The 25,311-nt window shown below is 42.1% G+C and overlaps 1 protein-coding gene across 1 annotated transcript in view; it reads left to right on the top strand.

Moving 5' to 3' along the window:
• Window positions 1-25,311, top strand: part of PRICKLE2 (prickle planar cell polarity protein 2) — a 207,420-nt gene that overhangs the window by 126,605 nt on the left and 55,504 nt on the right. The window contains 1 exon segment of the mRNA XM_038411679.2: window positions 15,028-15,211. Coding sequence (XP_038267607.1) covers window positions 15,028-15,211 — 184 coding nt within the window.

Here is a 25,311-nt window from a genome sequence, read left to right as displayed (position 1 = left end):
GGCCTAGTGGTCAGAGCAGGAGTCAGGTCTAGTGGGTGGAACAAGCATCCAGGGTGAGGAACGAAGCCAAGGGTCAGCCCCAGAGTCAACTGCCAGTTACTAGAGCCAGGGCTCAAGCCAAGAGTCGGAACCAGGAAACAAAGCTAAGGGTCGGAGCAAGGGTCCAAGCCAGAGTCAAGGGTCAGTAGTTGGACACCAGGGTTAGGACTGGTCACTGAGGATTGGAGGCAAGGATCAAGCATGGAGCAGGAGCATGGTGGGAACAGGAGCAAAGGCAGGGATAAGGCAGGAACTGAGCAGGAACAGGGTTGGGAGCAGTAGTCAGGCACAAGCAGGGTCCAATGCAGCCACAACAGGAAACCACCCAGTTACTCAGACAAACTTCCTGTTCCTCCTCCTCGTGGCTTAAATAGTATAGTTGGACCAATTGGTGGAGCCAGGTGATCCTACAATCAGAGCACCCGTGGTTGGGGCTATAGCCCTGGTAGCTTCCCAGGTCATCTGGTTTCAGTAGCCATTGTGTGGATGCCAGGCTGTGGCAGCTGTCTGGGACTTTCTGGCCCGGGTTCAAGACCCGGGATATCACAGCACCTTGGAGGAAGGCAACTACTTTTCAACTGAGGTTGAAAAGGATCCTAAAGGGAGCGGGAAAGAATCCCCTAATTATCCTTCATGTGGGAACAAATGATATGGCTAGATTCTCGCTGGAAAGTATTAAGGGAGATTATGCTAGGCTGGGGAAGACGCTTAAGGAAATTGAGGCTCAGGTGATCTTTAGAGGGATCCTTCCTGTTCCTAGAGAAGGGAAACAAAGGTGTGACAAGATTATGACTGTCAACAGATGGCTTAGGCAGTGGTGCTATAAGGAGGGCTTTGGGATGTATGGCCACTGGGAGGCATTCACGGACAGAGGACAGTTCTCTCGGGATGGACTTCATCTGAGTAGGGAAGGAAATAGACTTCTAGGATCGAGGCTGGCACAACTGATAAAGAGAGCTTTAAACTAGGAATTAGGGGGAGATGGATGGGAGATGTCCAGGAAATCTCTACGCCAGATTTTAGCATTGAGAGGGAAGAAGACGAAGTAAGAAAGGATACAGCTGTGGGTAGGAGAATGTATATAAGGAACGAGGGCAGTGTGGATACTAGTCTAATAGGTTATACTGGCTGTAGAATGACTGTGCCTAACAGGGTACAAAATGTGAGCGAGGCCAAACAGCAAAAATTAAGATGTTTATACACCAATGCGAGGAACCTAGGTAACAAAATGGAGGAACTAGAGCTACTGGTGCAGGAAGTGAAACCAGATATTATAGGGATAACAGAAACATGGTGGAATAGTAGTCATGACTGGAGTACAGGTATTGAAGGGTATGTGCTCTTTAGGAAAGACAGAAACAAAGGTAAAGGGGGTGGAGTAGCATTGTATATCAATGATGAGTTAGAATGTAAAGAAATAAGAAGCGATGCAATGGATAAGACAGAATCCATCTGGGCAAAAATTACATTGGGGAAGAAAACTAGTAAAGCCTCTCCTACGATAGTGCTTGGGGTGTGCTATAGACCTCCGGGATCTAATTTGGATATGGATAGAGTCCTTTTTAATGTCTTTAATAAAGTAAATACTAATGGAAACTGCATGATCATGGGAGACTTTAACTTCCCAGATATTGACTGGAGGACCAGTGCTAGTAATAATAATAGGGCTCAGATTTTCCTAGATGCGATAGCTGATGGATTCCTTCATCAAGTAGTTGCTGAACCGACTAGAGGGGATGCCATTTTAGATTTAATTTTGGTGAGTAGCGAGGACCTCATAGAAGAAATGGTTGTAGGGGACAATCTTGGCTCAAGTGATCATGAGCTAATTCAGTTCAAACTAAATGGAAGGATTAACAAAAATAAATCTGCAACTAGGGTTTTTGATTTCAAAAGGGCTGACTTTCAAAAATTAAGGAAATTAGTTAGGGAAGTGGATTGGACTGAAAAACTTATGGATCTAAAGGTAGAGGAGGCCTGGGATTACTTTAAATCAAAACTGCAGAAGCTATCAGAAGCCTGTATCCCAAGAAAAGGGAAAAAATTCATAGGAAGGAGTTGTAGACCAAGCTGGATGAGCAAGCATCTTAGAGAAGTGATTAAGAAGAAGCAGAAAGCATACAGGGAGTGGAAGATGGGAGGGATTAGCAAGGAAAGCTACCTAATTGAGGTCAGAACATGTAGGGATAAAGTGAGACGGGCTAAAAGTCGAGTAGAGTTGGACCTTGCAAAGGGAATTAAAACCAATAGTAAAAGGTTCTATAGCCATATAAATAAGAAGAAAACTAAGAAGGAAGAAGTGGGGCCGCTTCACACTGAGGATGGAGTGGAGGTTAAAGATAATCTAGGCATGGCCCAATATCTAAACAAATACTTTGCCTCAGTCTTTAATAAGGCTAAAGAGGATCTTGGGGATAATGGTAGCATGACAAATGGGAATGAGGATATAGAGGTAGATATTACCATATCTGAGGTAGAAGCAAAACTGAAACAGCTTAATGGGACTAAATGGGGGGGCCCAGATAATCTTCATCCAAGAATATTAAAGGAATTGGCACCTGAAATTGCAAGCCCATTAGCAAGAATTTTTAATGAATCTGTAAACTCAGGAGTAGTACCGAATGATTGGAGAATTGCTAATATAGTTCCTATTTTTAAGAAAGGGAAAAAAAGTGATCCAGGTAACTACAGGCCAGTTGGTTTGACATCTGTAGTATGCAGGGTCCTGGAAAAAATTTTGAAGGAGAAATTAGTTAAGGACATTGAAGTCAATGGTAAATGGGACAAAATACAACATGTTTTTACAAAAGGTAGATCGTGCCAAACCAACCTAATCTCCTTTTTTGAAAAAGTAACAGATTTTTTAGATAAAGGAAATGCAGTGGATCTAATTTACCTAGATTTCAGTAAGGCATTTGATACCGTACCACATGGGGAATTATTAGTTAAATTGGAGAAGATGGGGATCAATATGAACATCAAAAGGTGGATAAGGAATTGGTTAAAGGGGAGACTGCAACGGGTCCTACTGAAAGGCGAACTGTCAGGTTGGAGGGAGGTTACCAGTGGAGTTCCTCAGGGATTGGTTTTGGGACTAATCTTATTTAATCTTTTTATTACTGACCTTGGCACAAAAAGTGGGAGTGTGCTAATAAAGTTTGCAGATGATACAAAGCTGGGAGGTATTGCCAATTCGGAGAAGGATCGGGATATTATACAGGAGGATGTGGATGAGCTTGTAAACTGGAGTAATAGTAATAGGATGAAATTTAATAGTGAGAAGTGTAAGGTTATGCATTTAGGGATTAATAACAAGAATTTTAGTTATAAGTTGGGGACGCATCAATTAGAAGTAACAGAAGAGGAGAAGGACCTTGGAGTATTGGTTGATCATAGGATGACTATGAGCTGCCAATGTGATATGGCTGTGAAAAAAGCTAATGCGGTTTTGGGATGCATCAGGAGAGGCATTTCCAGTAGGGATAAGGAGGTTTTAGTACCGTTATACAAGGCACTGGTGAGACCTCACCTAGAATATTGTGTGCAGTTCTGGTCTCCCATGTTTAAAAAGGATGAATTCAAACTGGAGCAGGTACAGAGAAGGGCTACTAGGATGATCGGAGGAATGGAAAACTTGTCTTATGAAAGGAGACTTAAGGAGCTTGACTTGTTTAGCCTAACTAAAAGAAGGTTGAGGGGAGATATGATTGCTCTCTATAAATATATCAGAGGGATAAATACAGGAGAGGGAGAGGAATTATTTCAGCTCAGCACCAATGTGGACACAAGAACAAATGGCTATAAACTGGCCACCAGGAAGTTTAGACTTGAAATCAGATGAAGGTTTTTAACCATCAGAGGAGTGAAGTTTTGGAACAACCTTCCAAGGGAAGCAGTGGGGGCAAAAGATCTATCTGGTTTTAAGATTCTACTTGATAAGTTTATGGAGGAGATGGTATGATGGGATAATGGGATTTTGGTAAGTAATTGATCTTTAAATATTCAGGGTAAATAGGCCAAATCCCCTGAGATGGGATATTAGATGGATGGGATCTGAGTTACTATAGAAAATTCTTTCCTGGGTATCTGGCTGGTGAATCTTGCCCATATGCTCAGGGTTTAGCTGATTGCCATATTTGGGGTCGGGAAGGAATTTTCCTCCAGGGCAGATTGGAGAGGCCCTGGAGGTTTTTCGCCTTCCTCTGTAGCATGGGGCATGGTTGACTTGAGGGAGGCTTCTCTGCTCCTTGAAGTCTTTGAACCATGATTTGAGGACTTCAATAGCTCAGACATGGGTGAGGTTTTTCATAGGAGTGGGTGGGTGAGATTCTGTGGCCTGTGCTGTGCAGGAGGTTGGACTAGATGATCAGAATGGTCCCTTCTGACCTTAGTATCTATGAATCTATGAATCTATGAAACTACCGTAGTTTCACACAGGGAGAGAGGCAGCCTCTAAAGCAGAACCATTTAGTGCTCTTCAGTTCAAACCAACACCTTCAACTTCCCTTGAAAATCAAGTGGTAGGCAGTGTAATGTGCTGTCTGCTGAAAGGCTCCATAGCCAGCGGACTGCCGCATTCTATAATTGGCCATGATTTCTGAATAGCTTGAAGGCATAGCCTCCAGGAAGGTTCGTTGTGGTAACCCAATCTCAAGGTGGCAAAGACATAAGTAACCACAGCGAGGGCCACATCAGGAAAAAAAGAATTCAACCTTCGTGCCAACGACTGCTTGCAGCTCTCCTAGCAACTGCTGCTACCAGGATCTGCAGAGAGAGCTGACATGAACATGGATGTTTCTCCCAGCTGTATTATCCACCCCCAACACAACATTTCAGACTTGTCGTAGCCACTTAGTCCTCATCTGTGTCGCAATCATCCATACTGTAGAGCAGCATGGTCTAGGAGTGGGAGTCAGAAAACAGGGTTGCTCTTTCTTGCTCTGTCACTGGTGTGCTGTGTGACCTTGGGGAAGTCACAGTCCTTCTCCGTGCCTCAGTTTCCCCATCTGGAAAAGGAGAGAGTGATGATTAGTCTGCTTTGTAAAATGCTTTGGTTGCAAGTGCTATACAACAGTTAATTATGTTAATTTTTTAGCCTCAGTAAATTATTTCTCCTGGCAGGGTCAGAAGAGATGGACACATGCTGTGGACACCATCCCTCCTAATTCCTGATTAGCTCCCCTAACGGTTCCATAATCGTGTTCAGCAGGAGGGGTAACAGACCTGGACCCTAAGAAACCGTGCCTGAGAAATGTGTGTTGGATCAGGCAGCTTTCCAGTAATCTGACTAGTGTAACATGACTCAGAGTTTCCTGACAGTCAAAATCATTGTCCAATACTGAAAAAGATCATGAACTCATGCATATGTCAAGCAGTCTAGACTCTAAAAAGCACCCCACTATTTTTGCAAAATGTAGTAGATTGGAACTCAGCCATAATTTTTGTTCAGAAACCAGAGAATTGGCTTTAAAGGGATTACAAAATCTCACATATTAATATGCACACAAATGTATGCAGACCCTTTATTACACAGAGGGCACAACCGTCTCTTCGCCTTAAACTATGAATCAAATATGAGCAAAGCCAGTAGCTTGTGCTACGAGTCAGGAAATTGCTGCACGTTCTCCTGGTATTGAAATTTCTGTCTGATACGATTTACTGAATTCAGTCCCACAAGAGACAACAGAGGAAGGAGAAGCAATGCTAGGAATGTTGAGTGTTCCTGATCTGTCCCTTTTCCAGCCTGACTGATGTTAACATCTCTGCCTTGACAATAAATCTTGCCTTGATTGTTGCTGCTGCTTCCATTTTAGACAAGATCAGACTCGTACATTTCATGCATAGGGCGATCCGGTGCGGTAGGATTTACTGAAGGCCGGAGTCAAAATATAGAATGCTTATGCCCTACTGTGTCCACTAGGTGTCAGCCTGCTGCCCCCCACACCTCTCCTCCGCTTTGTGAAGTACAACAGGATTCCACTTGCAGAAATGTAACAAACATCAGGAGGTTGGTGTTCCCCCGTAATGGCTAGAATAGAGGGACCCTGGCTTTTATTCCTGGCTTGGACTGATATTGCCTTAAGCAAGTTGCATGCTTTATCATTCAGGTCTCAGTTTAGCAGTCTGCAGAATGGGTATTGTAATAAGGGTCTGACACACAGGATTGCTGGCAAGGGTTACATGACAAGGGTCGATCTCCATTGACCCCAGCAGCTAATCATGGCACACGTAGGATAATCACAGATCTGTTCACAGGGGTGTCGTGTAGCTTTATTGATTTATGGCTGCAGAATCATTGCAACATGTCATTACGATAATGCAGGAGATAGAAAAACGTGGCTAGCAGGGGCCTGCTTGCAATCATTACACATTCACAGCTGTTCCCTAATTAAAGATGGTAAACAGCACAATACAGGAGTGAAAAAGACCTAAAGAGAGTGGCATGTTCCACAGCTGGGATCTTTGATATTTCATTAAAGGTGACCTGCAAAGAGAAACCTGAGTTAAGGACAGATTTCTATGCTGAAAGCCTCTAGCAATCAGAGGCTGTGTGTTGGAGACAGGAAGGAATCCAATACAGAAATCAATTTTAACTAACATGGTCAAAATTAGTTTCCCCATCTCCAAAACCCTCTAGCTGCCATTTGGTTATTGGACATATCCCAGAATGAATCAGCCTGGTTAGTAGGATCATCTAGCCCATAAATCTGGGCTTACCTCAGTCTTTGTTTTGCAGCTCACATTAATGAAATATCAAAGATACCAGATCTGGGAATACTTCCCTTTTAGACATTTTTCACTCCCAGACTCAGTTGCTCACCATCTCTGTAATAACGCTAATGAAATGAAAGAAGCTACCATTGGAGCTAGTAGTGGTTCAGTGACTATGCAGTAGGCAACCAGAAATGACAAAACTGGTGGATGATGTCTTGAAAATAACTTTGGCCAGGAAATTAAGGTTTTAAACCAGGACAGGGCAGAATAGAAGGTTTTCAGCACAGCAGGAGCTACTAGGGTTGCTGTAATGACAGGCCGGGAAGGGGTTTAAAATCCTGTTGCCCTGAGCTGCATAGAACAGAATTTGGCACAATCAGGTGATTCATTTTCACCACCAGGTTTTTCTCGACATTTGCACCATCCAGGGAGAAGTCATATTGGCAGACTCTAGTGCACGAGTTATGGGGGGTTTTGTAAAGTGGCCTCTTCTTCACATCCCACCTTCAAGCTCACCCCTTTCATGAATTTCTTCTCTGCCCCTCTGTTGTTTGAGTTGCAGGTGCTGCCCTATGCTCATCCAATTAAAAGGCATTGCAGGTTCTTGGGAGCAAAGATCCTGTCTCACCTTATGTTGTATGAAGCACCATGCCTATTTACAATCCTTTTAATAACTCCCTGGTACTGATAAGCACCTTCCACCTATATTATCTTTCTGCTGCTGCTATTAGAACACTGCCCCCAAAGGCTCCAGTGGAGATGGAGGCCTGCCTCATTGTGCTAAATGCTGTACAACCACATAACAAAAGGTCAGAGAAGCCGCTGAGAAACGCAGATGCGCCAGAAACTGGGAACCTGGCTGCAAACCTTGAGCTTGGATCCAGCTCCCAAACTCTGTCAATTGGACCCATCGTTGCTACGAATTCTACTCTTCTTGTTCTCATCAGCTCACTGTTACAATAATCTTCGTGAGACAGCCGAGCCATACAACAATGTGGTGGGGTTAGTGTGGTTTATCAAGAGAGCTTGCACTGAGCCTTTATTCTCCACAGGCAGTCTGAGCTATTCTTGCAGTGCAGTAACTATGAATGTTGATTATTTTTCTGAGAGGTAAGTAGGTCCCCTTTAATTTGAAGCCCACGGGCCAGATTCTATTCAGCTATTCCATTGTGGCCAGTAAGGAGTGTGTTGATGTAACTGAGAATAGAGTTTAGTCCCTTCTCTGCAGAGTGCAGCAGCAGTTATACCAGGAAAACAACAGAAAGACAGATGTTGAAAATAAAATGCATCCATCCTGTAACTTCATCAAATGGATTGTTGACTCCAGGTAGAACAAATTTTTCAATGTGTTTAGGGAAGTTACATCTTGGTACGATGTGAAGTCAATTCAACAAGGGCTTCTTTCCAACAAAATATGAAACCAGGAAATGATATTTACCTCCCTCCTTCCTGGGCCTGCTGCCAGGCAAACAAGTGTGTAGCTCCTTATAGAATAGCAATAGCAAGGCTGTTCTGTAGCTCAAGCTTCAGTAGCCGAGCAGTTAGCATCCTGCTTCCTCTTTTTTCTTTATTCCCCTTTCACAAGCTATTAATATTTTTCAAACCCTGAGATTTCCCCTAGTCTCCTGCATTAGTTGGTCCCACGTCCATTCTTGAATTTGCAGCACTGCCAACACCCATGATTTTATTGCAAGTCTTATGATATTTGGTCTTTTTCTTAAAGCCCCACTTCCTGAAGTCAAGTGTTTCCATGAGGATCTCTGCTATCATTTGAAGAAAAAAAGTTCTAGTCCTCATGGTTGTGCAGAAAAACCTGAAAAGGTTAAATTGAAAGGCTCAAAAAAACCCAAACAGAAAGTAAATAAAAAGAACCCCAAATTATTATTTTTAAAAACTTGCATGATTTCTCAAGTAATCTCATAATTTTGGGGGACCTGACTCATGATTTCTGAATGCTTGAGGTTGGCCATGTTGAACTTGTCTCCCAAAGGCATCTCTGAAATTAAAAAGCATGTTAAAATAGCTACTTATGAGTTTCTAACATCATATAAAGTACCATAGGGCAAGCATTTCCCTAACACAATTTGGCAACCCCCACACTGTCATCAGTGGGGATTGTATGTGTGTATTCCAGGGCAGAATTAGACCCCTACTATTAAAAGACTGACACCAAAAGGCTTGCTTTGGAATGAAGATGAGATTTCTAGAAAGATGCTGAGTGATTGGCTTAATTTTCTTCTCCTTAGCAAATGCACAAACTGTTTTCTCAGACAGCCTGGGGTTCCTCTGCATATGTGGAAAAGTTATGCGCTACCCAGAACTTTAAAGATAAAAGTCTTTCTTAATCAAAACATCACTATTGTTAAGTCAGTGCTGCTGGTTGGACAAAATGAAGTTAATGGGTTTACCCCGCAGTGAAATATGTGGCTATACCTGCTCTGTGTTGCTCTTTATATGGTAATGTATTTGGCATGGTAGCTAAGAACCTTGAGCTTGTCCAGACTCTCATATTCTTACCTCATATGTACAACTGGCTAAAACACCATCTTTGCTACTGTCAATGAGTGTTCCAGTTGCTTTGGTTTGCAAGGACATGGTGTAAGTGATACTGTATACAGAGGTGAGCATTCATGGGGCCAGATTCTGATCAAATAAGAACTAACTCCATTGATGTCAGTGGAATTTACACCAGTGTGAAGTCAGAGTCGGGTCCCTTTTGCCTTTCAAATATAATACTGGCACTGTCTTGTCATGTTCATCATAATTAGATACACCTACAATACATAGGTGTACCTGCTTATTGCACCAATCATTGATATGCCTTTGGCCTCATCAGTCTCACCTCTCAGAGGTAAAGTTTGGAATCTTCACATTTCTATCAGATTTGCATTAAGGGAGATTATTTTTAATTGAATTGGGCTAGAAACTCATAAAACAATGAGAAATATGTCTACCTATATAGAGAACAAATGGGAGCTATACTTTAGTAAAGAAAGGTACCCATAAGGTATTGCATATCGCTGTCATGAAACATCAGATCCCAACATTCATAAAATAAAGTTTTCAAAAATACTATTTTCTCAGCTTTCAATTATATGGTCGCACAGTAAATTGTAATGGGCTATACCAGACCCAAGGGCATTCTATACAAAATGATAGGGCTACAGCCCAGTCTGACTGATCATTGTATACTGGTTGACAAGATGCTAGTGAGTCAGAGACTGGAGAGCGGGGTTGTTTAGGATGGTGTAATGAGAAGAAAGGTAGAAACTTCAGCTCCCTGATGGCAAGATCTTGACATCTGTAAAATCTTCCCAGAGAAGTGACAGAGGTCCCATCCTCTCCGACATTCAACACTGAGATGGACAAAGCCTTAGAAGACTCAGTATCCAGAACAATTCTACATGGCTGAGGAGATGAACTGGATAAGCTATTTAATATTTGCCTCTCCAACTCCTCTGATTATATGAACCATTCTTTATACAGACAGATGTTTTCCTGCTAGGAGATTGCACAGACCCTCAGTAATTGGAAGACCAAACATCCTTCCTTCATAGATTATTTTTAATACACAGACTACAGTGTGAAATGAACAGCATCCCTAAGGGAAGGGACAAATTCATCTAGTGTAGTTGCACCCAGGATAAATTGAGTCCTCTCCGTAAAAGTGAAGGTCTGCGGCCGGGATCCCTTAATGGATGAACATGTATGGTAACAGCAGCGGCGACCATCCTTTTGTTCTGCATTTGTACAGCACTTAGCACAATGGGGTGCGGGTCCAGGACTAGGGCTTCTGAGTGCTCTAGTAATACAAATATCATAATAATAATTAATAACTGAAATTTGTAGGAAGCAAGGCTATGTATGAACAAGCTTCCTGGATTTTTTCCTCACAAGCCGAGTTGTATATAGACATGGTATCAGTGATGTGATGAGATCCAAGCAGGGTAAAGCAAGGATTCTGACTGATCATTTATCTTTTTGTGCTGCCGCTTCTCATTGTTAGACACTTTTTTAAAACAATCATCATCAATGCCCAGTTTACCTCATTTAATAACAACTGAAAACTTTAGTCACGTTCTTGGCAGTTAAGTACCATTCAATATGGTGTCCCTATCGCTGGATGGGGGTGAACATAGATTGGGTTTTTTTTTAATGTTACAATGTTTGTACTTTCAAAAGTCTTGCTGTCCGTACAATGTCACAATTACACGATCCTGTACCTTGTATAAAAGGCGGACCGATCTATGATAGTGTTCTGGTTTCAGGGTGAGCTACTCCAGTTCCTCCGGAATGGATGTGATTAGAAGCCCACAGTGAAAAACAGTCTAAACATTCACACTGGGGCCTGCGCCAACTCCCACTGACGTGTATGGGAGCATTGCTGTTGATCTCAGTGGGAGTAAGATCAGGCCCCTGGTGAGAGGTGACCATGACACGTAAACTGGAAGAAAATAAAATATTAATAGTAGCATCAGAGCCTACTACTAGTAATAACCAATTAGCTGAACAGTGACAATGTTTATGACACGAGCAGTATGGAGAGAGATTGTAAAGCCCATTTCCACTGTGCTTACTTTACTGCTACTTTAATATCTGCTGATTATAATACAAGCTCTTTCCTTTTAACTGCTCTTCTGTTGAGAGACACCTCCAGGAATTCAGACAATGAGAGAGCTGCTATATGTTCTAATTCTCTTCTCTGCCTTCATGATTGTCTTAATTTTGCCCCAATACTGGAGTTTATTTTGTTCGTTCCCAATGCTTTAAATATTGTGTTGTTGGCTGGCTGGAAGAACGTGATTGCTATCCTGATCATTAAATTTTGTAAAACAGAACTAAACCCTGCTAAAATAAATATCAAATTCTGAAATGCTAAGTCTTAGCCTCTAAAAACATTATTTATTCCCACCACATCGTTGCATGTTGAGCTGCTTCTAATCATATCATAAAATGTGATGGAAACAGTTGTGAAACCAACTGCTCTTCTTTTCCACAGTAGCTGATTAATTAAAGTATTCACATGAAATTGTGCCTTGATTACTTTTTAAGGTAACAGCCACAAGCTGTACTGAGCCCCTTTGATGGACTGGATGCAAGCCAGATGCATTCTGTGCATTTGGTCGGTGTGTATTTTAGATCTGATGAAAAGTAGGAAATGGGAAAATCTGGCAGATCTCCCTGGCTTGACTTAATGGAGCCTCTTGACTTTTGCTAGAGTGCATTTTTTGTGTTGTGGAAGGGCTCAGTGGAAATTTAGACTAAAACTGGATCAGAGTGCTAATATTCTTAGCTGTCTTTGAAGCAATGGCTAAAATGAAATAAGGAAGTTTGGGAGAAAAAGGTCACAGAGTCTACCTGTTCCTGCTTTCAGGTTTTCCTTGGCTGTAAATTCTAGCAAAAGGAACCAGCAGTCTGTAAACCCATTCCTTCCCATGTGTTCTGTATTGCTTCATCATTTTCTGAGTAACAGATAGCAGGCTTGAATCTTCCCTCTGCTGCAGTAGTGTAAATCATAGCTGAAGTCAATAGTGCAAGTGAGCACAAAGTCTTGCACATTAAACGTAAAGCACACACTGATAGGCCACGTTACAGAAAAGCATTGTATCTTCCCATACTGCCAATAACAACCCAGTTTATCCCAACTCCACTCCCTCTTCTCCGAATTCCAGTCCCCCTGTGTGAATCATACTGTGATTCATGCTGTGATTGCAGAGCCCTTGGCCATTATCTTTGAAAACTCGTGGCGAACGGGGGAAGTCCCGGATGACTGGAAAAAGGCTAATGTAGTGCCCATCTTTAAAAAAGGGAAGAAGGAGGATCCTGGGAACTACAGGCCGGTCAGCCTCACCTCAGTCCCTGGAAAAATCATGGAGCAGGTCCTCAAAGAATCAATCCTGAAGCACTTAGAGGAGAGGAAAGTGATCAGGAACAGTCAGCATGGATTCACCAAGGGAAGGTCATGCCTGACTAATCTAATCGCCTTTTATGATGAGATTACTGGTTCTGTGGATGAAGGGAAAGCAGTGGATGTATTGTTTCTTGACTTTAGCAAAGCTTTTGACACGGTCTCCCACAGCATTCTTGTCAGCAAGTTAAGGAAGTATGGGCTGGATGAATGCACTATAAGGTGGGTAGAAAGCTGGCTAGATTGTCGGGCTCAACGGGTAGTGATCAATGGCTCCATGTCTAGTTGGCAGCCGGTGTCAAGTGGAGTGCCCCAGGGGTCGGTCCTGGGGCCCGTTTTGTTCAATATCTTCATAAATGATCTGGAGGATGGTGTGGATTGCACTCTCAGCAAATTTGCGGATGATACTAAACTGGGAGGAGTGGTAGATACGCTGGAGGGGAGGGATAGGATACAGAAGGACCTAGACAAATTGGAAGATTGGGCCAAAAGAAATCTAATGAGGTTCAATAAGGATAAGTGCAGGGTCCTGCACTTAGGATGGAAGAATCCAATGCACCGCTACAGACTAGGGACCGAATGGCTCGGCAGCAGTTCTGCGGAAAAGGACCTAGGGGTGACAGTGGACGAGAAGCTGGATATGAGTCAGCAGTGTGCCCTTGTTGCCAAGAAGGCCAATGGCATTTTGGGATGTATAAGTAGGGGCATAGCGAGCAGATCGAGGGACGTGATCGTTCCCCTCTATTCGACATTGGTGAGGCCTCATCTGGAGTACTGTGTCCAGTTTTGGGCCCCACACTACAAGAAGGATGTGGATAAATTGGAAAGAGTACAGCGAAGGGCAACAAAAATGATTAGGGGTCTAGAGCACATGACTTATGAGGAGAGGCTGAGGGAGCTGGGATTGTTTAGTCTGCAGAAGAGAAGAATGAGGAGGGATTTGATAGCTGCTTTCAACTACCTGAAAGGGGGTTTCAAAGAGGATGGCTCTAGACTGTTCTCAATGGTAGCAGATGACAGAACGAGGAGTAATGGTCTCAAGTTGCAATGGGGGAGGTTTAGATTGGATATTAGGAAAAACTTTTTCACTAAGAGGGTGGTGAAACACTGGAATGCGTTACCTAGGGAGGTGGTAGAATCTCCTTCCTTAGAGGTTTTTAAGGTCAGGCTTGACAAAGCCCTGGCTAGGATGATTTAACTGGGACTTGGTCCTGCTTTGAGCAGGGGGTTGGACTAGATGACCTTCTGGGGTCCCTTCCAACCCTGATATTCTATGATTCTATGATACCCAGCAACTTCCCTGGTTACACAGTCTCCCATCACTCCATTCACTGAATGTGATTCATGTCCTTGAAGCAGTTCAGGTAAATGGGGTTGTACTATGTATCTTCTTGGCCTTTCCCTTGCACTTCCTGCTGCTCCCATTCGAGACAATGGAAAATCTCTCTTTGACTTAAATGATGCAAGATCATGCTTACTGAGCTAAAAAAAGGTGATACTTCCAATGAATTAAACTAGTGCATTTCTGAATGGCAACTTTTAGGTTGTTATGTTACTAGTTATTTGAATTGCAGTAGCACCTGTTTGTCTCAGTCAGGGATTGGAGCCCCATTGTGCAAGGTGATGTATAAACGCATATAACATGATTTTTGCCCTAAAGACCTTACAATCTAAGTAATTGAAAGAGAGACTATTGCAGTGGGATTCAGAGATGCATTCCGATGAAGTGAGCTGTAACTCACGAAAGCTTATGCTCAAATAAATTTGTTAGTCTCTAAGGTGCCACAAGTACTCCTTTTCGTTTTGCAGTGGGATTGTGTTTCATAGCATCCTTTAATTTAACATGCTTAGATTATGATATGTTTTATGCCATTTTAAAGCTAATTTATGCTGTTGGAATGGTAAAGGAACTTTTCATTCACATCTTTCCATTTAACCTGACATTTTGCATATTTAATAGTACAAGCCAAGTCCTCAGCTGGTGTCAATCTGAAGTCACTGCAGGTCTGCCAGTGTAAACTAGCTGAGAATCTGTCTCTACACATATTTATTAGCCCTGTGGAAGTTTATTTCTCGGCATAAAGGAGGAAACAATTCTGTCTCCGACTACCTTTAACAATCTGATACAGTCCTTGACTCTCTGGGGTTGTTTAAGCAAGTCTGGACATTTTTTTTTCCCCAGGAAAGACATAAATACTGAATTAGAAAACTGCTCTGGATGAATTGGCTTATTGCCAGGGGCATGCTGCCAATGAGTGTGTGTTTATAGTTTGGGATCTGAGCTTTGCTGATTGGCAGCAATCACTCAGATTGTTTCTTCTTCAAAATGAAACTCACAGTTGGATTTGTTTCTTCACAATTTGCAGGAAGATTTGCCTTCACTGTAAGTGCCCGCAAGAAGAGCACTTTGTAACAGTTATGCCTCTGGAGATGGAGAAGACTGTGACCAAGCTCATGTTTGACTTTCAGAGGAATTCCACATCTGATGATGACTCAGGCTGTGCCTTGGAAGAGTATGCTTGGGTGCCTCCAGGGCTGAAACCAGAACAGGTAAAACCTTTGGTTTAAAATGTACTTTAAAACTCTCCTTTAGAAACAATTAGCCTGATTTTCAGGGGTGTTGAGTGAGAGATGTTTACTTGCAGTATGTTGTTCAGCCACTAGATGTCTCTGTGTGCTGTATAGTGTTCCAGATACTTGTGGCCTAGGTAAACAAGTGAGACAAAGCTGGGACTTGTGCTGTGTGGAACTAGGGTGACCAGCTGTCACGATTTTATAGGGACAGTCCCGGTCTTGGAGGCTTTTTCTTATATAGGCACCTATTATCCCCCACCCCCGTCCCGATTTTTTACACTTCCTATCTGGTCACCCTATGTGGAACCTGCCCTTTTTGGAGCTGTTTTCTCTGCTCCTCTTTAAGAAAAACAGAGTCTATATATCGTGACACATAAGGAACCAAAGTAATTGTGTGACTTCCTGCATTAAGACCAAAGGAACATGCGAATACCCAACACTTCTAAAGATCTGGACAAATGCTCATACTTTCCCCATATGGGTTTGGTTTCTCAGGCATACTATCTATAACTCACTGGGTAAGGTCACTCAAATGACTAAAATGAAGGTTGCATATTTCTAGATAGGAAATTAATAGGGTGGATTTATCCCAGTATGTTATCAGTGTAAAATGTTCATTTATTTCGATTACTTGCAGTTTACTTGATTTGTTTAGCCTTTATGCTGAGCTTTTACATTTTAGACTTAAAGCTTAATTTCCAGAGGAGATTGTGAAATGAGGTTAGCCTTGATAATTGCTATGGTGATCATTTTGAAATCATGTAAGGAGGCTGAAATAGGGTGGGAAGCCTATATTCTTAGTCTTGTATTAGCTGTCTTTAAAAATTCTGTTTTCCCTAGCTTTATTCCGAAAGTCTTTGGCATTTCCTGAAATAGTTTGGCACCCACAGGCTGTAAATATTATCTGTCAGACTGGAGAAAATCCAGTTGCATTTTTCCTTCATGTCTCTGCGAGCATTACAGCAATGCTCAATCCCTGCTTTAAACTCCTTGGCACCTTACATCTATTGCCATCTAGCTGGGCTAGTTCAAATTTAACATTGCTTCCTTTCAGCTTTCACAAGTGAGAGATTTCCTTTGTGCCTTCCCCAAGACTCAGAGGACACACATTTGGAGTCAAAAGAACCCAAATTCCAATACAATGGTGGCACATACTCCAAAAGAACATTGAGGTCAGCCCCTTGTGTGGATGCTTGTTGTATTTCCAAGATGCTTTGACTGCAGGCACATCCTGAGAAATAACGCATGTGCATGGAGCATTGGTTTAGGATCTTTTAAAGCGAGTAATCTAAAAATGCTGCTGGGGATGTCGAAAGTCTGAATTACCACCCAGGTTAATACATTTTAGTCTCTTAGTTTCTAGCTTGTGCTTCTCTCTGAGGTCACTTTGCTCCTTGACATGAACATTAACTTTCTAGTTTCGGTTATCGGTCCACCTTATTTGATCTTCAGGCTAACAAATGTGCAACTCTAGGTCTGGCTGTAATCACCACGGAGATGACACAGACAGAATAAGTACTGTGAACGAACAAAGTCTAGTGCTGTGAATCTAAATTGCTGTTGCTAAGATGGATGCTTAAAGATTTTCTGCTGATCTTAGCCAGGAGCCATTTTGGGACCCATCCTATTTCCGATGGGCCTCTAAGGGGACAGCCTTATGGTCTGACTCATCTATACTGTGGAAAAACTAGGCCAGTACTAGACTTTTCAGGCTCCCTAGGAAAAGCAACAAGTGGGACCCTGGCCTGCTGCCATAATTAAATCCACACACACGATACCTGTTCCTTCCCCCATCCTGCAGTCTCCTGTCTACTCGGCCCTGACTCCCACTTCTGGCCCCAGTCCATCTGTGAAGTTCCAAACCATTAGGCGATTCCCCCTAAATGGATCAGGAGGTGAAGTGAAGCACAATTACCAAGAGGCAGAACTGGGGTTGCTCAGTGAGAAGATTAAGTCTCTGCAGCAACTCACTGGGACTAGAGTCGTACATAATTGCAGCCAGCCACAGGGCTTCCTGGCTGGTAAATCAGGGGTGTGTACATGGTGTGGAGTCCCTGGAAGCACTATGTCTTATGCAACTGCATAGGCCTAAGGCAGCCATTAAACTCGCTATTGGGCCACATTCGGGTCTGGATTCACTTCTGTGAATCTGGAGTGAAATCTACTGAAATATGGATTTGCAGACGGTGACTGTTCCCATGTTTTTTGTTACTTTTCTATAGCACTTCTCTGATGGGCTGCTGGAGGGAGTTTTTCTTCCGTTGTCAACTCTACTAAAACCTCTTTTAAAAAAAAACAGTCTGAGTAGATTAGGAAATAATCCCCTGGAAGACTAGGGCTCTCTTGATATGTGTGGAAGACAGAGCTTCCATCTCAGTAAGACACAATAATTTACTAAGAGCCTTTGAAAGCTATCAGAGGAGGTGGCGGCCAATAGCCATCATTCATGACCAATTAGTTTAAACTACTGCTTCTCTCCATGTTTCCTTTTTAGTTCCTTTTTAGTTCCTGTTTAGTTCCCACAGTAGATCTAAGGTCTACAAGAAAAAAAGTGTTTCCATTTTCCTTTGGCATCCGTAGATGAAATTATGAATGAATATGAGGTCACATCCCCATGTACGACCAATTCAGAAATCCCTGGTCCACAAATACAGTAGCGGGTTTTGACAGCTTCGATATATCATTACAGAATTCTGATGGTCCAAAAAGTCTATAACTAGATGTTTAAGTATAGCTAAAGGAGAGTCAGTGCAGTCAGACAAAAATGGGTTGGCTTCTTGCCCACTTGTTCAAATATGGTCAATTTGAAAATGAGGCATGCTGACCATGTAAGAATCAAGTTGGTAACTTGGCACACATTATTTAACAGTAATAGAAATTTGAGGTCAAGGATTTTATAAATAATGCTATAAGAATTGTGTTGATCAGCTGCATTAAAACCATATTAGCCAAACGATGGTGTTCAATGCATGGGACTACAAAGTCTTGAACAAAATGGCTATTCTTTGGCCTCAGCTGTGGAAAAAGATTGATCTCAGATGACAGGCTCTTAAGTCCCAATTTCAAAAGACTGGAACATTGGCATGGAAGAAATTGCTTCATGGACCTGATCCAAAGCCCATTTGACTTCAATGTATCAAGGCCTCTATGAGCATCTGATTTATAAGATTATCTGAAAATGTCTTTTTTTTCTTGGAAAGGAATTTATCTCTTAGGTAAAGGAAAACACAGATATGCCTGTGAGGCGTATGTGGAATTGCTAGGGACGGACCATTATAGGGAAGGCTCATCCATAGTTCATTACTTTTGTATGTGTTTTGCATCTCAGTATTAAAAAACCAATAGAGACGAGTAAATTGGAATCACAGACCAGCGCTCTCTGCTGACTCAGGAAACATGGGAGACAGTGTCAGGAGCCAAAGTCTTGGCTGGAGCTGGTGCTCTGCTAGCTAAACCTTTGCATAGCTCCCTGCAGGTATATCCGATTAAGGGCATACATTTAAAATTGTAAATGTGTAGTTTATATATTGTTGGACACTATGGGGAAAGAGTGGGAGGGTTGGAGTTCCCAGGGGCTGTGGTTTGCTAGCTAGAGAAATTTAGACCAAGGTTTAACATCCCGAGTTCACTTCTGACTAGGAGGGATTTTTGCGGGTTTATAGCTTGTTACAGGAGCACTTGTTTGCTCTCCCAATGGCTTTTGAAATTCAAAGTGGCATCAGTGATGGTTCCAATTTTTCAGAAATGTTATATAGACTGAGCTACAGAGATATTTAAAAGCCCCGTCAAAGCCAAAAGCTTTACACAGCCTTAATGATGGCATCTGTACTGTGCCTCAATAATATGAGATAAGGGGGTGTGATGGACATGTTCTGTAAGTTGAACAAATAATAGTAGTTAGTGGTCCTCTCTTTCAACTGCCCCCTAACCTCCAACTGGGTTTCCTGTCATTCCCAGACTCAAACCCCCTTTGTATAGCAAAATAATTTGATCTCTTTTGTTGATAGTACAATTGCTCAGGACAAGTCCCTTAAAAGTTATAAAAATATGATCTAAGGTAATATTAATAGTGCGAAGGGTCATGAGACCAATTTCTTCTACAACGAACACTGCAATCTTGGCCTTGAGAGCATTGCAACGTGGTGTGAAATGAGCAGCTGTCACAGAGAATCTATTCAATAGTTAATACATTCAGTGGCTTCTATTCTGTATCTTTGGCTAGATGTATACGAAGGAGGGCTAGTTTATAATACCCTCAAGCTACAGCAGTAGCTATTCTAGCTGTTAAACGGTAGGGCAAAGTACAGCCAAGGGTCTCCTATAGCTTTAGTCAAATTCACAGACATTACCCACTAAATTAAAGTTGTCAACTATTGCAGCTTTGCGTACAGGAGAAGGAAAATGTATTTTTAGATGCTCTGCCTTGCTTTGCTACCTGTGCATTGCTCAGGTAGTGCAAAAGGAACAGACCCCATCCCCTAGCTTGAAGATTGCACATTGTTGGGGTGTTCCCAACAAAGAAAAGGCCAGTATAGCCAGGTCACCCTCGCTACAGCCCCTGATGCAGCGGATGTGTTAGTGGCAGACAATAGAAGTGGCCAGGGCATGCTGTGTTCTGACAGATGTTCCCTCGGGGCCCTTTGCCAGCTGGCACAGGTTAGAGTAGTATCACACTGCTCTAGAGTCATAGATTTGTTTTACTTGGAATACGTTTTATTGTCTCTATAGGTTCATCCTCTAACCTGCTGTGGGGCTATGCTGGGAATCAGGGACCAGTAACTCTGTTCATGGTGCCTGCCTCTCTCTGCTTTGTCGAATGTAATCATAATAAGGCAGAGAATCCGTCCCATCAATTTGGACCTCTTTAGCTGATGGAAATGGCTGGTGCAGCTTGATTTTTGTGGAAGTTCCCTTCCCTGACTTGTACTATCACAGAGTTAATCAGCTTGTTTGTATAAACCATTACATCAGAAACCAGATGCTAATAGTTCTCCATTTATTTTTCTTTTCTTTAAACTTAAATCTGAAGCAGTTTACATGTTTTGAAACTGTAAGTGTACCGGACAGCAGAGGTAAGAAGCAGGGGAATATCAAGGACAAGGAAATTAAAATTGACACATCCCACAGTGTTCAGTCTAATGTTGTACTGGAGCTTTATTTCAGCATGCAACATCCACTACCTTTGCATGTTACAGTGTGGCTCCTAGTGTTATATGCTACTGCAAGTACTGTAAATACGAAAGAATTCTCAGTTGGCGCGCTCCGGTGGATTTCTAAACATGCCAATTACGGTACCTGCAGTAAATGATTATCCCAATTCTTGGTGGCTCCTGGGATTTTAGTGCTGTTAGGAGGGGTTTTGCTGCAGTGAGTTGGTAGATTCCAGCATAAAACAACTGCTAATCATTTTTACAAGTGATCTTAAAGGGTCATTGTAAGGCTACATTGAGGTTTTGTCCCCTTCTCGTCTCCCTTCTAGGCTTTTACAAAAGCTAATGCTAGTAGATATTTTTCCACAATTTCATTCTTTTTCTGTAATGCCAATGAAGTCAGCTTGCTTAAAGAATGTTTGCAAACCAAGCCTTGCAGAGCTCTGCTAGAGCATGAGAAACTGAGTGTGATTGTGAGTAGAACACCATCAAAACTGACTCATCAACCTCTGCCATCAATGCCAAGAGACGTGGAAGAAGTAAAACCAGCGAAAAGTGTTTGGTGTCATTGGTAACAAAGGGATTTTTAACTCTAATTTTTTTCACCTGTCTCTGTCCCTTTACATATGACTGGAAAGACAATAGGAACAATACTGCCAGATAATGATTGATTATGAAACGTGGCAGAATTCTGATTTGCCAACAAGAGTTCTGAGCAATCCCCATAAAAAGAGCCACATCCTCAGCTAGTATAAATTGGCATATTGCAGGGTCCCCATTTGCTCCTAAGCCACCCTCTCTTCAGTCCTTGATTGGGGAGAAAGGGCCTCTGATTTTACAGTAGCTGAGAATCTGGCCCATGATGTACATCCAGACAATTCCGATCTACCTGTGCTTTGCCATGAGACCACCAGAATTTTAAAGCCCCGGTTTCTAAGGGCCCTTGAGGGTGCATGTAGACTTATAGGGTGATGAAGTTCTCATCCCACCTAGGTTTTTCATCTACGATACACCTTACACGAGTACACCTATCTTGTACCGTGAGGCTTAAAATCAAAGACAGAATGATTTCCAGTGCCAGAGGCATGCACACCTTGGTGTTCCTCAATTATAATATGGATTAATGTGGTTTTAAATACTAACAAACATACAAGGATTCTTTTAATATAATTTCTTTCCTGCCAAAGAGATTTATTAATTCTTCCTGCATGATCGCCGCTAGGCTCCATTAGCTAGCCAGATTGTTTGTTTGTGGTTGCTCCCCAATTTTATATGAGTTTTTATTTGTTCTCTGTGTGTTTATCGCTAGGTCCATTCCCACACTTGTTAGCCAAATCTAGTTCACCCCCCTGTGCATGTCCTCTTACCCCCCACATACACACTCTGTCTCTCTGAGCCTGAACAATGGTTCAGCCCAGTATGGAATGTTTAGGGAGGAAATTAAGTGGAGAGATTCCAGAGGCTCACGTCAAAATCCAGTCGTCATGTATTAAACTAGAAAAATAATTGAACTCACAAAATGTTTTGCCTTCCTAGTTTGGATTTAATTATAGTGTCCAGCCCCAGCCCTGAACAGAAATCAGGTAAGGGAAGGGATGGTCTTCTGGTTAAGCCATTGGATCAGGGAGTTGAGATCTCGGTTCAACTCCTGACTCTGTCACAGACTCCCTGTGTGACCGTAAACCAGTCATTTAATCTCTGCTCCTTAGCTCTCCATTTGTAAAAAGGAGGATATAAATACCTCCTTTCTGTCTTGTCTGTTGAGCTTGTTAGCCCTTCAGGCAAGGTCTCTCTCTTACTATGTGTATGCCTAGCACATGGGCCTCGATCTCAGGGAGGGGAACCTAGACATTACTGTAGTACGACTACTACAGATGGTAAATACTAGTCATCTGTCTGTGGTATCTGACTAGCTGTATATGTGTTGACTTAATACAAAGGTTGTTTGTCGAAATATATTGTTTCCCCATAAATATTATATGATACATGAGGGGCCAAATTTTCAGAGAGATTTTAACCCTTCCTCTAAGTTTGCAGATGCTGTAATTTTCATGTATCAAAGTTGTAGAATTCTGTTCCATGGACATGTAAATAAGGGCACATGCAAAATTCTGGAGGTCTTTTTTTTAATTTAGCCCAGTCTGAATCATATAAATATAAACACCAACTACAGCAAGAAACAGTGTTCATTTCTTTAGAGGTATGTCAGTTTTAAACACGCACTATTAAAGTCCATGAACCATCTCGTAAAAATGCTAATAAGCTAGTCTTCAGGGAGAAGTCAGAGTGGGACTAGAACCTGGATCCCTGAGTTTTAAGTGCTCTGCCAGATGAGTTGCCGAAGCAGCTCTGCTAGTTCAAGCCAGAGCAGACTTGTTTAAACTGTTTGCTGCATTCTTCCCACTTAAGCCAATGTTTGTTTTCAAGCTCTCACACAGAGGGTCATGAAATGAGGCCACAAGTGGATTTCACATACACACACATGTACCAGCAGAAATGGCCCCACACCTCATTATGTAAACAGCTCTGCATGCCGACATGATACATTCACTTAGAGTGAGGGTCAGTGAGGAGGGATAAGAATTCCCTATGTTCCCAGATAGGATTGTAGAATCAGGAGCTCTCTGCTGCAAAAGCAAATCCTGCAGCAATGCTAGCTCTCTCATGAGTCCCCTCCTCGTCCCTGATTACTCACAGGTAAGACGTGACTCATCATCCTGCTGTCGCTGGTGGACTTCAATGCATCCTACTCCCTGACTGACTGCTGACATTCATGGATCTTGCACAGAGCCCTGTGCGAGATATAAATACGTGCCTCTCAGTAACTCCTGATTGAACAATATGCTGCAGATCCACACCCAGTTATATACCTAATGCTTTTAGTTTGCATAGGGCTAGATCCTGCAAAGTTCTGAGTGCGCCATGATCCAGGGAAGCACTTGAGCATATGTTTGATTTTAAGCACATGAGTGAAGCTCATCATCAGAAGCAAGCTCCCCACAGACCGGGACACACCAAGTGATACTAGACTCTGCCAGAACAACAGATGCAAAACATGCCGACATAATCTTTCCACTGATACGATGATCAATACCCCCCACAACAGATCTTTCAAGATCCACGGTTCCTATGCATGCCAATCACAACCTGTGGTGTATCTCATCCAGTGCACTAAATGCCCCAACAACAACTATGTCGGTGAAACCAGAAAAACACTATGCTCTCGAATGAACTCACACAGAAAAAATGATAAATGACAAAAACACCCTATTGTCCATGAGTTACCACTTTTCACAAAGCGATCGCTCCATATCTGATCTCTGTCCTTGTCCTCAAAGGAAACCTGCACAACACCTTCAAAAGAGAAGCCTGGGAGCTGTTTAAACCCATGTTCAGTGTAGATATCAACCAAACCCAGATACTTAAGCTTCTTGCACTAATGATCTTGCAGCTTTGGCAACATGCATCACATACTAAGAAAGGCATTAGGGACTGGCTGGGTTGAAGCTGAGATGTTGGAAATACCAACTGTGTAACACACTGCCCATGTGATCACATCTCTTTTAGTTGTGTTGTCCAGACACTACAATATTGTTACTTTCTCACAGCTAAACAAGTTCTCCTGTAGCCCCTGAGTTAGAGAGTTGTGATTTTGGTATTGAAGGCTCGGATATTACAGTAATGAAGACCATGCAGCTATCTGGATGGAAAACAAAGAGGGAGATCAGTATCCCTTTGTTATGTTTTAAGAGCAATAAAGCTTTTAAATATTAAAAAGTTATTTATGTTGTGGAATTGTATTTTGGATAGTTGTTGCTACGATGCTCCCAATGAAACCGAAGCAGAGGAATAGTCTGACCTGTAAAAAGGGCTTTATTTTGGCAATTTGTGTAATCAGATCCCAGACTGACATTTTAATGAGAAATAAGTAAATAAGAGGGTCTCACTGGAATGTGGCTGGAGAAACATGAGAGCGGTTATTTTTTAGAACATCTGATGCAGATTATATTTCTAAACACGCAATCTCAGATTTTCAGATACCATCCAGAGTTTGTCATGGGCAGAAAATAATGGCTGAGCCCCACTTTGCTACAGCAGCTCAAGGCAAAAGGACAGCTGATGCTACTCCCAATTCCTTGCCCATGAAATGTCTTTGTCAAACAATAGCTTGAATCCCTGCAGTGTGTGCAACCTTTTCTTTCGGAAAGAGGTTCTGCATACTTAATCACTAGAAGTAAATAGATTCACCAAAGGAATCTGAAGTTATCATTTATTCAGAGTTTGAAAGTTAAACTTCTAAACTGAGGAATTTAAACTGAAAACACCCCCAGAACTAATAAAACTGGAAAACATACAAGCATTTGTGTATTAATGTAATTATTTCCCTCAATTAATTGAATAGAGTTGGCTCAACTTTAAAGAATTTTTTTCCTAGTTTCATTTTACAAGGATTTTTTTCTCTTGAAGTAGCTGTTAATTTCCAAAATACTTATTAGCTTTTTTGCTAGTAAATGTCTTCTTTAAAATGTATATTGTTTGATCTACTTTTTGAGGTGGATGGGGGAAGATGAGACTCAAATACTTTGGGAAAAGAACGATGAGTATAAAGACCAATATCTTTCATTTTGTCCTGTTTTCCTCACTTGTTTTGTGAATTTGAGAGAGAGAGACCTCCTTAAAATCAAGACTAGACCTGTTGGAGCTACTCCCCTTGCCTTGCCAGTATTCCTGAGTCCCACCCTACAATGCCTTTCTATTCCATTACTGTCAGGTTACAGGTCCAGGTTGTATCTTGGGGTCTGTGACGTGGGTTAACTTTTATTAGGATTTGGCCTGGGATCTTTTAAATTCCTTCACAGTCAATCTAATTCAAATCTGACACAAGTCACAGAGGAGAGATGAACACAGATTAATTCAGAGTGAAAT

The sequence above is a fragment of the Dermochelys coriacea genome, chromosome 7 (genome assembly GCF_009764565.3).
Source record: "Dermochelys coriacea isolate rDerCor1 chromosome 7, rDerCor1.pri.v4, whole genome shotgun sequence".
NCBI lineage: Eukaryota > Metazoa > Chordata > Testudines > Dermochelyidae > Dermochelys > Dermochelys coriacea.
This window is presented reverse-complemented; position numbering and strand designations above follow the sequence as displayed.